A 15,922-nucleotide genomic window follows, 5' to 3' on the forward strand; every position below is an offset into this window, starting at 1 on the left:
TTAAATTTTGAAATCCGATTCTGTTTTTTGTTTTTTGGTCATGAGGTAAAAAAAAATGTTGTTAAAACTCTACCATAAGTCAGGACTAAGGTGTCAAGTCACCAATCAAGTGAGACGTTTTTTCATGAATATTTATCATTCTGAATGCCAACTGTCAATATATCAATTTGAACTTCAACAGACAAAGGCAAATCTGAGGCAATAATGCGGTGGACAATGGATGGATGGATGGACTTCAACAGTCAATCAGTTTAATCTTATCAAATGCAGATTGACAACAGAGGCAAAGTCCTTGCAACAGGGGGAAGATAAAAAAGACACATGCCTGTTTATAAACCATGTGCCTCACAAAAAACAACCGTATGTGTCCTTTTTTTTAAAAGTTTCTGTGGGTTGTGTCTTTTGATGGTCCACACACCTTGCAGCACTTCCTCTTACTACGGCTGCAACTGAGAATTTATTTCTAAAATCATACAACTGCAGCAGGACACTTACTTCACAAACATGAGGATGTGGTCATGTGAGGCGTGCAGATGGGACAGCTGGAGGCTCTGCCGTTCTCCTCACTCTGTTTGGAGAAGCTGGCGTTCTGGACACATGTCTCCTTTGGATGTATAGTGTCACCAGTGCCTTGCCTAACTGCTCAAAGAAATCCTTATTCCCAATATGGGTTGACTGCCATCCAGACTGTAAATGCAATAAAAACTCAGATTATCCTTCTTCTTCTGTAGGCCAGCAACTTGTCTAGCCTTTTTTGATGAAGTTGTACTATGTACGTGTATGTGTGTGTATGTATATATATATATATATGTATATATATATATATATATATATATATATATATTACATAATGCAAGATGCAGTGTTGACAGTGAACATGAAGTTGAGTGTGATGTTGGGTAAAAATATTCTAAATAAACAGTTTGCAGGTGGACGCATGGCAAAAGGTAAAAAGTGAGAGCAAACATCTTCTCTGTGCATTGATTGTTACAATGTAAAATGATCTGTGTGTGTAAATGTGTTTCTGTGTGTGTGAATGTGTTTCTGTGTATGAGAGTCAAACTCCCCTGCAGACCATATGAAGGATGCCCATGTGGTCGGGATTTTGTCTTTTGTTTGTTCATGTTTGTCACAGAAAATAAAGCCAATGAGTTTTGGGTGGAAACAATGCCAACATGTATCATTTATCTTCTTGTAAACATTTGGTTCAGTTCAACTAGAATAGGGTCAGGGATACTAGGGAGGATCATGTTGTAACAGTTGCGAAATTTTGGTGACGTATACTCAACCAGAAACATTTAACCTACTTCCATAAAAAAAGAATACTGCCAACCACGGTAATCCCCAAATTACTTTCTCTTCATGTATTTGAACCAGAGGCATGCAACAGCGTCCTTAAGTCAGTTCAGTCTTATGAATTTGAGGAAGAAAGTACAACTTGTTTTAGTTTATCTATTTTTTAAAGTTTTACTCATTAAGACATGATTAGATAACACTTGATTTTTACTAAATCCTAAAATAAAATCATTTGTACTGTAGTGAATCGTTGAAGAAGAAAGTATTTGTGTTATTTGTTGATGACACAACATTCTGGTCTCTGGTGAGAGTTTACAACTACTTCTATACATAATCACCTTAATCAGTAAACTAAAGAAATGGTTAGGCAACAACAAACTAGCATTAAATCTGAACAAGACCTAAATTATGGTTTTTGGAAACTGCCACAAAAATGCTCAAATTCCAGTCCAGATAGAGGGTGTCATTCTAGATAGGGTACATTAACCAACCTTAAACATTTAGAGAACAAACTATCTAGAAGCGTCTCTGTCCTGGCCAAAGCTAGACATATTATGAACAATAAATCACTTCATATTCTTTATAACTCGCTGATTCTGCCTTATTTAACATACTGTTTAGAGGTGTGGGGAATTAAGTACAAAAGCTCTTTACAACACTGAATACTACAGAAACGAGAATCATCCATAATGCTCAAATTATGTTTAACGCATCTAATAAATTATTAACTGAGCACATACAGAAAATGTTGGGTTTTTTTAAAGAGAAGGGGAATATCATTTAAGGGGTCATTTAAACTTAAGGATTGGTAGCATACGTACAACAAAAAAAAGAGCTTTTTTTATTTAAATTCATGACATAAAACTATGGAACAAACTAAAGGAGGAGCTAAAACAAAGTCAAAATGTAATACAATTTAAAAGGAAATATAAGGAGGTAATTTTCACAAGATACAGAAAATGTGGATGGGTGCAAGTACAAATGTGTATATGTAAATGTGGGGGTGCTGGTTGAGGGCTGGTGGGAGGACTTGTATGGTTGTGGGTGTATACGTGTGTGAAAATGTGTGTATCTATATATATATTTGGAAAGAAACAAGTATATGTGTACATGTATGATTTAATGCGTGTAGAAATATCTGTAAGAACATTTCTAATGAATAAGATTGTACACGGGTGTATATGAAGTCACATTGTAAATGTATGCTTTTATGTACAGATGAATACAGGGACTCACGGTAAATAGTGTTTATATACAGTGACATATAATTGTACATGGCAATAATCACTCAGGTATCTGCTAATTTATACTGAGGTATACCACAATATATATTTATACTGTGAAAAATTCTTACTATTCTTTACTATCTACTATATGTAACTTCTAAATACCTCAAGGTTTTTGATATCTTATAACGAGGGTCCATCTGAAATAATACTATTGAGATCAAGGGATAGGAGTTCATAAGTTTTTTACTTCTTCCTACTCCTTTTCGAACATGTCATGAATGCTGCGGCTACCAAGAAAAAGTCTCTTGCAATCATTGTTCAAATGTTCAAGCATGTCTTGTTACCTTACACTATCATGTTTGAAATAACGACATGGAACGGAATGGCATGTTCTGTTCACATCCACATCCTGAAAGAGATTAAATTCCTGAGGCATCCGCTCCTGGGAAGACTGTTGCTGTTTTCAATGATTTTGCTTAAACTTAAACTTTGTTGAAAAGCTTCAGCTGAATTTTGTTGCAAAAATGGACTCTATACTGTTTGAAAATACCCTTAAACACAATCAAACAGATTAACAGCAAAAATGTCTTCTTACAGCTCAGTGCTGATGTATTTACCCCTTGGCAATATGTTATAACCCTAACCTGAATGCTTCAGAGCTAGGCAAGGGTCTGGAGGACCCAGGTCCAAGTCGGCAACAGCGGTGAACCACTCTGGGCCCCTGAGCAAGGCCCTTAACCCCCCAACTGATCCCTGGCCACCCACTCTTAGTGATGGGTTAAAAACAGGACTGATTTTGGTGTGTTTCATGCAACTGACAAAGAGGTCCATCTCTTCAGATCAGGAGGCTGCCAAAACATCTTTGGCTCACCTCTTATCCAATGATTAAGCTTCTCACAACACTGAGAAGCACCAACAGTGTATGGCATAACCTTGAAGTTGTCCGAGATACTGAAGAAACCAGATCAGTGTTTTCTTTTTAGTGGTAGCAGTTGCTTCCTGATACTCCTGCATCACAGCACACAACATAAATTACCACGAGGCCCCCAGCTGCTCAAGGCGGTGCTAGTAGGAATAAAGGTGCAGTAACGGATAATCCCAAAACCAGTAAACACTTTCAACTTGTGTACACAAGTTGAAACCAAGAGCCGAGCAGACAGGATTTATGCTCTGAAGGTTGAGAAAAAAGAAAAAAAACTCCACATGCAAAAACTGAGATGTCTGCAGGTAAAACATTTTATAGTCACCAGGTTTTTAGGACACCATGTGAACAGTAGCGACAGAGTTGATGCTGTCTACCGAGTCAAGGAAATGTGAAAATCCACATTCCTATTTGGCCCAGCATGTAAAGCAGTTTCAACTATACTTAAGTTGCGTGGCATCATCTTTACTGCTAATTGAAGTTGAGTTTGGGACACCTGTGAAGTGTTTGAACCGCAGATGCTTATTAGTTTTGCAACAAACTGGTCATTTCAGATTTCTGGTGTATATTTACAAAATTGTAGGCGCCAAAGAGAAAACAGTAATTTGTTCTCCAAGTTCAAGACGGCAACACTTCCCTCGTCAAGTCCAAGTTCCAAAACTGTTTTACAAGTTTTAACTTCAGATCAAGTTTAAAGCCCTCCCCTCATTAATAAAAAAAAAAAAAAAACCCACCCATTGCGTATTTGAGAAGTCATTAGTTCCCTTTTCCCCAGTAAGACAACAGAAAAATGCAGAACTGAGGCATGCTCAAATGACAACACACAATGAATCAGAATCCAGAGGGTTCCATTTATTGTTTGATAAGCAACTTCAGCAAATATGTAGTGATAGTATGAGCTAAGCTGACAGAACTGGAAGATGGAGAAAGCTTGTGTCAAATCTAAAGTTTCAGCCAGTACACCATGCAAAAGACTCTTTACTTAACAAAAAAAAAAAAACCACATGGATGCAACGTACAAATACAGAAGCTTTTGGCTATGATCTGGACGGATTTAACTGCTTTCTTTGCCCAGAGTGTGTTTGTCGAACAGGTATTCGGCCATGCCGTTCTGGGGAGCTCCCATGCGGCGCAGATTGGTCACCCAGTCTCCAAGCTCTTTGATGGACTTCACCTGCTCGTCAAGGTAGTGGGTCTCAATGAAGTCACAAAGCTGGAAGGAAGGAAGAAATTATTCAATGAGCTCAGGCAGCATAGATGAAAGATACAATTTGATAAACACAGTTCCAGCTTAAAAGTTCCCAACAAATGCTTCCGAGTTAAGACACAGCCTTTATGACTGTACACTGCTAATACTTACATGTGGATCATTGTGATCAGCGCAGAGCTTGTGCAAGTCCAGCAGTGACTGGTTCACACTCTTCTCAAGCTGCAGGGCACATTCAAGAGCCTCAACACCACTGCCCCACTCATCCCGGTCTGGTTTCTGCAATAAGGGCAGAACAAGTTAGATACTCATTAATCAGAGGATAAACAACCAGCCTTCAGGTCGCATCAGTTAATGTACAGTTTAACGTTTACTAAAGTTCTGGGACCTGCGATAGCCTGTCCAGAAGAGATAAGCAGTACACCCCACTCACACCCTCACTATCTTTTTGGCCCCTCCCTTACAATACTACTGAATAAGCTGCCTCAACCCCAACAGAAGTTTATCACACATTCATCTTGAATTATTTTTGCTAAGCTCATACCTTGACATCTTGCAAGAAAATCCTCCCCCCTCTCTGGTTCTGGAGTTTCATTAGCTTTTCAGCATGTTCACGTTCCTCCGTTGACTGCCCACGGAAGAACTTGGCAAAGTTGTTCAATGCCTGGTCATCGCGGTCAAAGTAATAGCCCTGTAATGAGAGAAATGTTTAATGCCAACTCGTGCATTTCCATCAGATAGCACTGGCACATAATCTTTGTTTAGTTGTCTAGTCTAAAGTCTAGCCATGTTCACATCCTGTGCATATAATCATTTATCTGAATACACAGCTTAATGTAGGTTAAAAAACTGATTGCCACACAGCAAGTTAATGTATTATCGGCCCTTTCTAGGAACATAATCTCAAAAAAGACCTTTAGTCTCCGTTTAATTACAGGTTACATTTAATATAAAGGGTGCTCTAACACCTTCATCTAAACTTCCATTATACTTTAAAATGCCACACTGGCAGCTCTTGTATAACCACATTGCAGCCTTTTTTAAGTGGCAATAAAGATAGTTGTGCCCGCTTAAGTCATGAAACACAACTGACATACAAAGTTCCCCTTTCCCAACCCACTTCCACCTGTATTGTAACACCTGGTTCCTGCAGAGTTCTTCACACTCATCCTTACTATATTCTACCATTTTGTTACTTTCAGCTATTGGACTCACCATGGACATGTAGACATAAGAGGCATACAGCTCCAGGTTGATCTGCCTGTTGATGGCAGCCTCGCAGTCCTGGTGGAAGTTCTGTCTCACCTGGGAACTCATGATTCTAAAAAAGCAAAGACCACAATTACAAAACAAGCCTATGGCTCGACTTGATGAGTCACAAAACTGTATTATAATGAAGCTCACAAGCCCCAGGTGCAGTTTGGTCAGATATCAATCATAATCTATGGAAACATTGGTATGGGTGCCATGTATTTGTTTTTTATTGTATGTCTTGCTATTGGGTCTAGAGACTAATAAAGTTTATAGAAATAAAAAAGTAGTTTATCAATAACACTTAAATTCGATTACAATTTTTGTAATTTGAAAAAATAAAATATATAAATAAAGATGTATAACTGAAGCACTAGTGTGTGCGTCGTTTCGTTGCGCAACTTTTCAGTTCATGAACAGGACCCTTGTTGACCAAACAAATATTTGGATGGTTGACAATCTAATGTCTGTCAACTGCAGTGAGATTTTATTTATATATATATATATATATAAAAATAATATAAAAAATAAATAAATGTACAAAAATAAAATAAAAAACAATTTTTAGAGTAAATTAACATGATTTCTAGCAGGTTGGCTTTAGCAATGCCCGCACTGAAAATGCTGAGCAACTGCGCCATGAGCCTCAAGGCTGATTTATGGTTCCGCGTTACACCCAACGCAGAGCCTACGGCGTAGGGTACGCGGCGACGCACACCGTCGCCGCGTACCCTACGCCGTAGGCTCTGCGTCGACCATAATTTAGGCTTCAGCAGGAAAACAACGAGGACAAACGGTCTAGACGCCCCTGAATATGGACCACCCGGGCCGCTAGGACCTACAACATAGTCCCAGTCCCCCACTAAAAACAGCAGTGTACAGGTGAAGCGGTGCAGGTCTCACCTGAGCGGAGGTCGTCTCGGGAGGAGGTTGCTGAGGTTGTGTCGTTAGCAAAACAAACGGATAGCTTTGGAGCTAGGCGTTGTGGTTTAAGATTACTTAGCTTGTAGATGTTTTTAACCAAGTTAGAAAAATAAAAAAGGTAAGAGATTCGTCGAAGGATGTTTCAAGACAGTTAAAAGGTTGCCGTTCAAGCACTGTTGAAGCAGGTAACCTTCACCGTCCGATGTCGAGGGTCGAATGAGCGTCGGGACGCGAGCGGAGCTTATAAAGCCATTGTGCGTGACGTCACGTTCGGGAAGGGCGGGGCTTCGAGGAAACCCCAAGCTGCTTGATTAGTACCGTTGATGGAAAAAAACTCTAGTTTGAGTGTTTACAGATTAAATTCGTCTCATTGAACCTGAAACCTGAATCGCCTACTCTAAAACCGTGGCTGGATTTTATGAAAGAAATATGGAAAGACTGACCCATATCCTGGGTTTGAGGGAAGGGCTATTTGAGAAGAGATGGCAAAAGTGGACATTTTATCTAGAGAAAGCATAATACCGCGTTCCATTTGTCCTCGGAAGTGGGGATTTCCCAGTTCCCAGTTGGATTTTTCAACTGGAACGCTCCTCGAAGTGGGATTTCCCACTGGGAAAGTGGGAGAGTCTTCACCACCCCCGAGTTCACATTCCAAGATGGCTGCCCCGGTTGTAAACAGTAGAAGAGAGCTCTGTAAAAATTCGTAGCACTTCATTCTAGTTTTGGTCACACTAAATCAGTCATATACAAGTATTGTTCGGCATATATATGCTGCTATAGTGTAATTTACATTTTTCATGTGGTATATGCGAACTACAAACTTGTTTACCTACTCTGTAACTGGAACGCTGATAACTCGGCTGTGACCTCATTCCCAGTTCCGAGTTCCGACTTCCGAGGTAAATGGAGCGAAGCATATGTAGGTACCGTTGATGGAAAAAAACTACTTTGAGTGTTTACAGATTAAATTCGTCTCATTGAACCTGAAACCTGAATGGCCTACTCTAAAACAGTGGCTGGATATTATGAAAGAAATATGGAAAGACTGACCCATATCCTGGGTTTGAGGGAAGGGCTATTTGAGAGGAGATGGCAAAAGTGGACATTTTATCTAGAGAAAGCATAAGGATGCGGACCTTTTTTTTCTTTCTCTTTTCTTTTTTTGGATTATTAATGTGCTAAGCACAAGTTTGTGTTCATATTTCTCTACTTTTTATTTTTGTTAGTTTGTTTTTTTCACTTGATTTTGCTTTTTTATTTCAGATTGCTTAATCTATTGCACAGTGAATATACAGATGATCTTTGTAATATGGTAAAAATGTGCAGTTGTAATAACCTGAAAATCCAATAAAGACAAAGTGACAAAAAATCGTCTTATTTTATAAGTAAATATTAATTTGAAACATATATACTGACTGTATATATAAAGTTAGTGATCACATAATGTGGTATCAAAAATAGTGCAAATACGTGAGTTAAAATAATTCAACTGTACCACACTTTGAAAGTTTTTTTTTTCTTTTTTTTAGCATAATGACTGTTACATGTAGTACTTTTGCAGGCTTGTAAATAAATATTGTTTTTTTTTATGTGTCCTTTTTCATTTGTGGACCACATCTTACACTTAGTAACAGTATGTGTTAAGAGTTAGTTAAGAGTAGAAAAAAAAGACTTGACATGACACAGCAAAAAGCGGTCGACGTTTCTGCTGACTCATCCCTGAACACATGACGTGACTCACCTCTGTGGGGGGTTTTTAACACTTACATTGGCAAATTTAAAAAGTTAGGGGTTAAGCAACAGTAGAATGACCACATAAAAAAACGTGACTTGTGACACTTTAACACAGACGTGAATGGGAAAGATTCACCATAGACTAGTCTGTGAAATTACGCAAGCTTCCGATGAGAACAATACATCCGGGTACTTTGCTGTTGTGCAATGTCCCCGCTCCCCCCGCTGAAGATGACTGGTCAATCCTTACATTTAAAGTGTGTGTTTATGTAATGGTGTTAAATAAGCTAGATTGTTGGTATTTGGTAACCAAATCATATAGAATTTAAGGCAACAATTATGTTCAGCATTGTATGGAAATATTTCATATACTGTATTGGGATATAGATATGTCCATTCAATTTATGAGGGACAAAAAATGACAAAACAAAAAATAAATATAAAAATAAATTAATGTATAAATAAATAATAGATACACATATAAATGCATAAATAAATAAATAAATAAATAAATAAAAAATATAAAAATAAATAAATACACATATAACATTCTGGATCACTGTTACACAACTGTTAGGGATGTTAATCACGCCGTCCCCCGCGCTGCACTGGTCCACTCCGACCACGTCATGGTCCACCCGATTCTTACGTACAGGCAGAAACTAAAGCTCTGCAAACTTGTAGTGAAGACATCAAGGAAGTGGACCAGTGAGGCTGTGGAGGATCTCCAGGCGTCTTTGGACTCTATAGACTGGGATGTGTTCAGGCCTGCTACCAACAGTCTGGATAAGTACACAGAGGCTGTGATGTCATACATCAGCTTCCGTGCGGACTGCTGTGTACCAAGAAAATATTGACGGTGGCCAAACTAATTGTAAACACAGGTCGGACACATGACGCTGGTGACGTTTCTGTTGCATAATGTGATGTTCTGAAGCCTAAATCTCCGTTTTCCTCTGTTTAGATGCAAACGTGAAAACTGAGTTTTTGAAAATCTCCACTTTGGCCAGAGTTTTCAGAAATGATAATTTTTGGTGACTTTGAGCTCAGTTTTCGTGTAAACGAACGGCCAAAACCCATGAAAACTCCTCCGTTTTTGCTCCGTGTAAACGGGGCCTAAAGGCTCGATGAACGACCGACGCCTAGCCAACAACCTGAATGAGTTTTACTGCCACTTTTGAAAGACAAAGGGACAGTCCTGCAACCATCCCCCACAACACCACCCAACAGCTCCAGCTCCAGTGCACCACCTCCACCCCCCCACCCACCTCTTTCAATTCATCAGAGGGACGTCAACAAACTCTTCAGGAGACAGAACCCCCGGAAAGCTGCTGGACTGGACTCTGTCTCACCAGCCAGCTTGAAGCACTGTGCTGATAGGCTGTATCCAGTATTCACGGACATTTTCAACACTTCACTGGAGACAAGCCATGTTCCAGCCTGCTTCAAGACCTCCACCATCATCCCTGTTCCCAAGAAGCCAAGGACCACAGGACCACACTTCAGACCTGTCACCCTGACCTCTGTGGTTATGAAGTCCTATGAGCGCCTTGTGCTCTCACACCGGAAGGACATCCCCATCCGCCTCCTGGACCCTCTGCAGTTTGCCTACAGAGCGAACATATCTGTAGATGATACAGTTGATGATACCCTTCTCTTCATCTTCCAGCACCTGGACTCCACAGGAACCTATGCCAGGATCCTGTTTGTGGATTTCAGCTCTGCCTTCAACACCATCATCACTCCAGGACAAGCTCTCCCAGCTAAGTGTCCCCGACTCCACCTGCAGGTGGATCACCCACTTCTTGTCTGACAAGAAGCAGTGCGTGAAACTGGGGAAACATGTTTCTGAAACCCTGACCATCAGCACCGGATCCCCCAAAGGCTGCGTTCTTTCTCCTCTGCTCTTCTTCCTGTACACGAACAGCTGCACCTCCAGTCATCAGTCTGTCAAGCTTTTGAAGTTTGCGGATGACGCCACCCTGATTGGATTCATCTCTGATGGTGATGAGTCCGCCTACAGGTGGGAGGTGGACCATCTGGTGAACTGGTGCAGCCAAAACAACCTAGCGCTCAATGGTCTAAAAACAGTGGAGATGGTTGTGGACTTCAGGAAGAACTCAGCCTCACCCGCCCCCATCACCCTCAGTGGCTCTACAATTGACACCGTGGAGTCTTACCTCTTCCTGGGATCCATCATCTCCTGGGACCTGAAGTGGGGGATGAACATCTGCTCCCTCACCATGAAAGCCCAGCAGAGGATGTACTTCCTGTGGCAGCTGAAAAATTCAACCTGCCAAAGACAAGACACAGCCATCATTGAGTCCATCCTCACATCCTCCATCACCAATCTGGTATGCTGCTGCTACGGCCAAGGACAAGGACAGGCTACAGCGCGTCTTCTGAGAAGGTGATCGGCTGCAATCTGCTGTCACTCCAGGACCTGTACGACTCCAGGACTCTGAAGCGTGCAGGAAACTGTGTAATGTGTAATTCTTCTGCTTAGTTTGGCTGTAAAGTTTAGCAACCAAATGCTTTAGCTTTACTGCCACACCATGGACTAGTGGAGAATGTATTCATGTGCATCCATGTACAAATCCGTTGCTTCTGTCCTATTCTCCCAGTTAACCAATAATGCTGAAGTCAAATGTTAAAAACCACATTCATTCAGGATGATGACTGAATCAAAAGTAAACATTGAACTGGTCATTTTGGGATTGGAGCACTTTCATGAGCTTGAATTCCCACGAATTCCCTGGACCTGAGGATATCTATATATTTCTACATTCTTATTTCAGGAAAAGGCAACGGGTCGGACCTATCCTGAAACTCTGTGAAAGCTCTTCTCAATATTAGGTGCTTCATCGGTGACGTCATTCAAAAACGGGAATGCCCTTATGAAAGATGACACATGTAACACTGGACTCAACTCTGCCTGCTTTCCATCAGTTTGTGTGCTTCACAACAAGAAAAACTGGACTATTGATCTCATGTATGCCAACGTGAGTGAAGCATACACAGCCATTCTACTTCCTCCATGGGGGAGATAGGATCTCAATCTGGTTCTCTTACAACCAAAATACACCCCAAAAGTGAGCAGACAACCATCCACCACACGCTCCTTCCGGCAGTGCACTACGGCGGCAGAAGAGTTCCTCAGAGACCGCTTGGAGTCAACAGATTGGAGCGTGCTGCAGGACTCTTTAGGGGAGAACATTGATGGGGTCACCCACTGCACTACGGACTATCTGAACTTTTGCATGGACATTGTTGCTCCCACAAGACTGTGCGCTGCTTCCCCAACAATAAACCTTGGATTACCAGCTGTGTTAAACATCTACTTAACATCAAAAAGAAGTTATTCAAAGCGGGGGACCAAGCAGAGCTGAGGCGTGTGCAGGGTGAAGTCGTGATGCTTACAGACGGCCCTGTGTCTCCCCAGGAAGAAGAAAAGCGGGCCAGACAGAAATAACACTTCAGGAGACCACGGCCTCCTGAGGATCAAATGATGATGTGGTTATCAGAGCTGGAGTGATTGGGAGGACCCGAGTCCTGTGCCGGTGCCCAATTAACTCCACCTGCCCACGCTGGAGCGCCTGGCTTTTTCTTCCCACCCTCCAACACGCCCACTTCCATCGTTTCCAGAAGACATCGGCCTAGTTCAAATGTGCCTTTTGCAAACTTCTGATGCTGATTCCGTGGGAGTCATGCTCCGGAAAGCGTCTACAGACATCTCGTATTGTAACAGATGCAAAAGTTAATTGAATTGATTTTTGCTGGCAAAACAAGAAAAGTTGAAGACTTTCAGGGAGGTGCTATGGATGGACTGCCATGCCTTGTTTGAAGAATGTCATCTTTCGCTGGCGCTTTGGAGATTAGTGGTTTCAGTTGTTAGCAACAACAAAAGAAATCTTGTTCTGCAGTGCCAAAATATTTACCACTGTACTGTCTTGTTTTTGTAAAATGATTATAAAGAGTCGATAATAAGAATAAAAGCAGCTTTGTAGACTGCGCACTGCGTCATTGTAGCTCGCAGCATTCAGGGTGATGAGTCTGAATGGATCTCTGTGTAATCAGGCTCACACTTCTCCAGTATTCATCTCAACAGTATTATTTATATGCTGTCTACCTTCAAAGGTATTTGTTGACTCAGATTGTTTGTTTCAGATTTGAGCTTTAATCAGGATGTGAAGAAATGTTTGTGTCACTGCAAAGTAGATTAACTGAATACAGTGAACCAAATGGCTGACTGTCTGAAACTAAGTAAACTTGATCAGGCTGATCATAAAAGTAAAACATTGGTACTATTAAATATCAAAAACACCATGTGTAGCTTAGTACAGTTTTAGTAAAACGATTAGTGTTAGCCCATGTTGAATATGAAGCATCAAAAGGTTCCTTCAGTGGTCATGTACCGGTTTGAGTCGGAGATGGAGGCATAGTGGCCCTGAGGAGCAATTTATGACGCAAATGTGTGCAGTTATGTCGTGATTTTAAAAGGATTAAACAGTTTTTGAAGCAAGAAATTGCTGATGATCAAATGTTTTCCATTTTCACTGGGTGGAGTTCACTGGAGCAGTGTGGACGCCAGGCAGAAATAGTGACGAGAGCTGAGAAATGCGTCTGCACTCACAAACCAGAAAGCTTGTGAAACCTTCATGCAGGCTGTTGGAGAGTTTAGAGTTGCAAGTTTTAAAATCATAAAAAGAAATAAGGAATCATAAGGCTTGAAAGATGGGATAAAAGCATCTTGCAGGCATTTACAGGATGACTTAACTATACTGTTTATTCAAAAGCTTAACGCAACTTCATATTTGGACAGATATTAATCGTAAAACAGTCTGGTAATCAATATCTGTGTAATTCCTGTATCAAGGAAGAGCTTTGCAACCATTTATCTGCTTGAAGTGAAGCATGTAGAAATGTTTGTCTGGAAATAAAATAACTCTGGGAGTTAAATACTAGTGTGACATTCAAATCGGATTTTAAAGGTCATATCTGAAATTTCACCTCTTGATTTTTCTGCAAGTAGCGTTAAATTTGAGACATTTACATATGTCTCCACTCAAGCTGTTGATAGAACATTTTATTTAAGCTCACAGTGATGTACAGAGAGGTGCAGTCTGTGTAAATGCGAGAAATGAGGTTGGGCTCTTTAATAATGTTGAATGAATATCTGGTATCTTGCAGGATACCAGTTGTCAAGGCTTTTTTTTAACTTGAGGGATGGTTCATTCATCACCACGATGATAAAGTAATGAAAGACTTCAAGCATTGAATAACTTTAGATGAGACCATAACAGTTTTGAGCATAATATTATGATCCACTCCAGGCAATTGATTATGAAGATCAAACAGCAAAAACACAGAGCTTTATCTCATCAGAGTTCAGCATTGTCTCCGCTCAACCTCGGCTGGACTTCTCATCATTCCCACTTCACGCCTCAGCACCATGGGTGCCCCATGGGTGCCCGAGCCTTCAGTTGCTCAGCACCCAGACTCTGGAACTCCCTCCCATACACATAAAACAGACAGACTCCATCACAACATTCAAAACCCAACTCAAAACCCTCCTGTTTAAACTCGCTCACTCACTTTAACCAGTCACTGTGCACTACACTACACCAGTTTGTTTTATTTATTGATTTATGTAGTTTTTGATGCTGTCTGTTGCTGCTTTTTTGGATTAATTGTATTCTAACTTATAACATTTTTTTTTCACAGCTTATGCATTCACAGACTGTCGTAACGTAAGGATTGATATAGGGGCCCACACATCTCAAAAATGTTTTTATTTAACAATTCTTTACGATTATACTTGAACAGATCACACGAACATTTGCGTGCATTCTCGTCTCGTCAATCGAAAATTCACACAAGACTTGTCATGTTTTAGCCAGAGCAGTGGATAAAACAGAGTGGCGACAACTTTTGATCTCGGTGCCAGAGCGGTCACGTGGTTCATGTAAGCCTCGAAAGTTCCAAAGCAAAGGGTGCGGAGGCCCCGGGTGGCCCGCACGTCGCAACCGGGCGTCCCGAGGCGGCCCGGGGCCCAATGGGGCCCGGTCCGGGGCAGTACCGCCCCCCCCAGCCCCCCCTGTGAGGGACACCTCATCAGCAGGGCCGGCCGACCCGATTGCCTTCACCCTTCCTGGCATGGTGAATTTTTTTAGCCCCTTTTTTTGTGAGTGAAACAATTTCTTAACTATTTCACTTGAACCTGAATTGAATTAGATGCATATTTTTGAATGCCATGAACACATGGAAAACAGATTATCCACTTTAATACAAAATAACAAAATTAACTGAATAAACTAAGTGTCTTTCTTAAACAGAAACCTGTCCAGCTTGACTTAAAATTGTATAAATTAATATAAAAAACAATAGAAAGAAAGCAATAAGTAATAAGTTAAATTTGAAAAATACTTTAGTAATCCTCTCAGGAATTCCCCAAGTTCAGGCATGAAAATAGCCGATGTGTGGTTTAATTGAGAGTAGAGTGGGTTTGTCCACAATAACTTTTTGTGTGTCCCGCTCTACGGAAATATGTGACCGCAGAGTCGCCTTGAGCCACGTACGCATGGACATGTCTTCCATATACAGTAGATACTGATGGAACTTTACACAGCCAAACATGATTGCAAGCAATTCCTTTTCGATTCGTGCAGAACGTTATAACAATCAGTTAATGCTCTGGAGCCATATGCTACTGGATGTCCATCTTGAAGTAGCACTGCTCCTAAACCCTCACAACTTGCATCAACAGATAAGATAACTGTCTTTCTGACATCATAGTACTTGAGTACTGGTGCTTGGCCGACGAGAGCTTTCAGTTTGTCAAAACTCTGTTGTTGCTCTCACCCCCAGTGCCATTCCACATTTCCTTCCAACTTCCTTAGAGCACTCAGGTCTGAAAGGTTAGGGATGAATTTAGATACTGCAGTAACCTGTGAACCTCTGGAGGGCAGCTTTGTCCTCTGGTGCAGGCATGTTTTGCATGGCTCTAACCTTTTCAGGATCAGGCTTGAGTCCTTTCTCACTGAGCACATGTCCAATGTAACTGATTTCTGTCATCCTTATCTTACACTTACTTTTATTCAGTTTCAGATTGACGCTTCTTAGGCGGTCCAGCAGTTGTCTCAAGCGGCGATCATGCTGCTCTATGCTCTCTCCCCAGACCAGGATGTCATCTATTACATTGGCTACACCCTCTAATGCTCAGTTTTCCACTTCCTCATTCACTTATAACAGTGGGGGACACTAGAGAATCAATGGCACATCCGTGCTTATTTTTAAAGCTTATATAGTTTGAAACGATTGAATGAGGGGCAGAAGTCCAGCAAGGCATTAATCCAGTTA

General features: G+C 41.0%; 1 protein-coding gene across 1 annotated transcript; it reads right to left on the reverse strand.

The window, feature by feature from the left end:
• Positions 1–4,278: 4,278 nt before the first annotated feature.
• On the reverse strand, positions 4,279–7,051 carry LOC133461306 (ferritin, heavy subunit-like). The gene is made up of 5 exons (XM_061742168.1): positions 6,809–7,051; positions 5,870–5,975; positions 5,199–5,345; positions 4,808–4,933; positions 4,279–4,660 (listed from the first exon to the last, which is right to left on the reverse strand). The coding sequence occupies exons 2-5, from the start codon at positions 5,969–5,971 to the stop codon at positions 4,502–4,504; spliced, it is 534 nt and encodes a 177-aa protein (XP_061598152.1). The 5' UTR covers positions 5,972–5,975; positions 6,809–7,051; the 3' UTR covers positions 4,279–4,501.
• Positions 7,052–15,922: the final 8,871 nt, after the last annotated feature.

This window comes from Cololabis saira, chromosome 2 (genome assembly GCF_033807715.1).
Source record: "Cololabis saira isolate AMF1-May2022 chromosome 2, fColSai1.1, whole genome shotgun sequence".
Lineage (NCBI taxonomy): Eukaryota > Metazoa > Chordata > Actinopteri > Beloniformes > Belonidae > Cololabis > Cololabis saira.

What these genes read in the sequence shown, in the direction of transcription:
- LOC133461306 (XM_061742168.1), bottom strand. Translation starts at nt 5,971, where the DNA reads ATGAGTTCCCAGGTGAGACAGAACTTCCACCAGGACTGCGAGGCTGCC. An exon ending in CTTATGTCTACATGTCCATG is followed by an intron (nt 5,346 to 5,869) that starts GTGAGTCCAATA and finishes CTCTCATTACAG; the next exon opens with GGCTATTACTTTGACCGCGA. An exon ending in TTTTCTTGCAAGATGTCAAG is followed by an intron (nt 4,934 to 5,198) that starts GTATGAGCTTAG and finishes CCCTTATTGCAG; the next exon opens with AAACCAGACCGGGATGAGTG.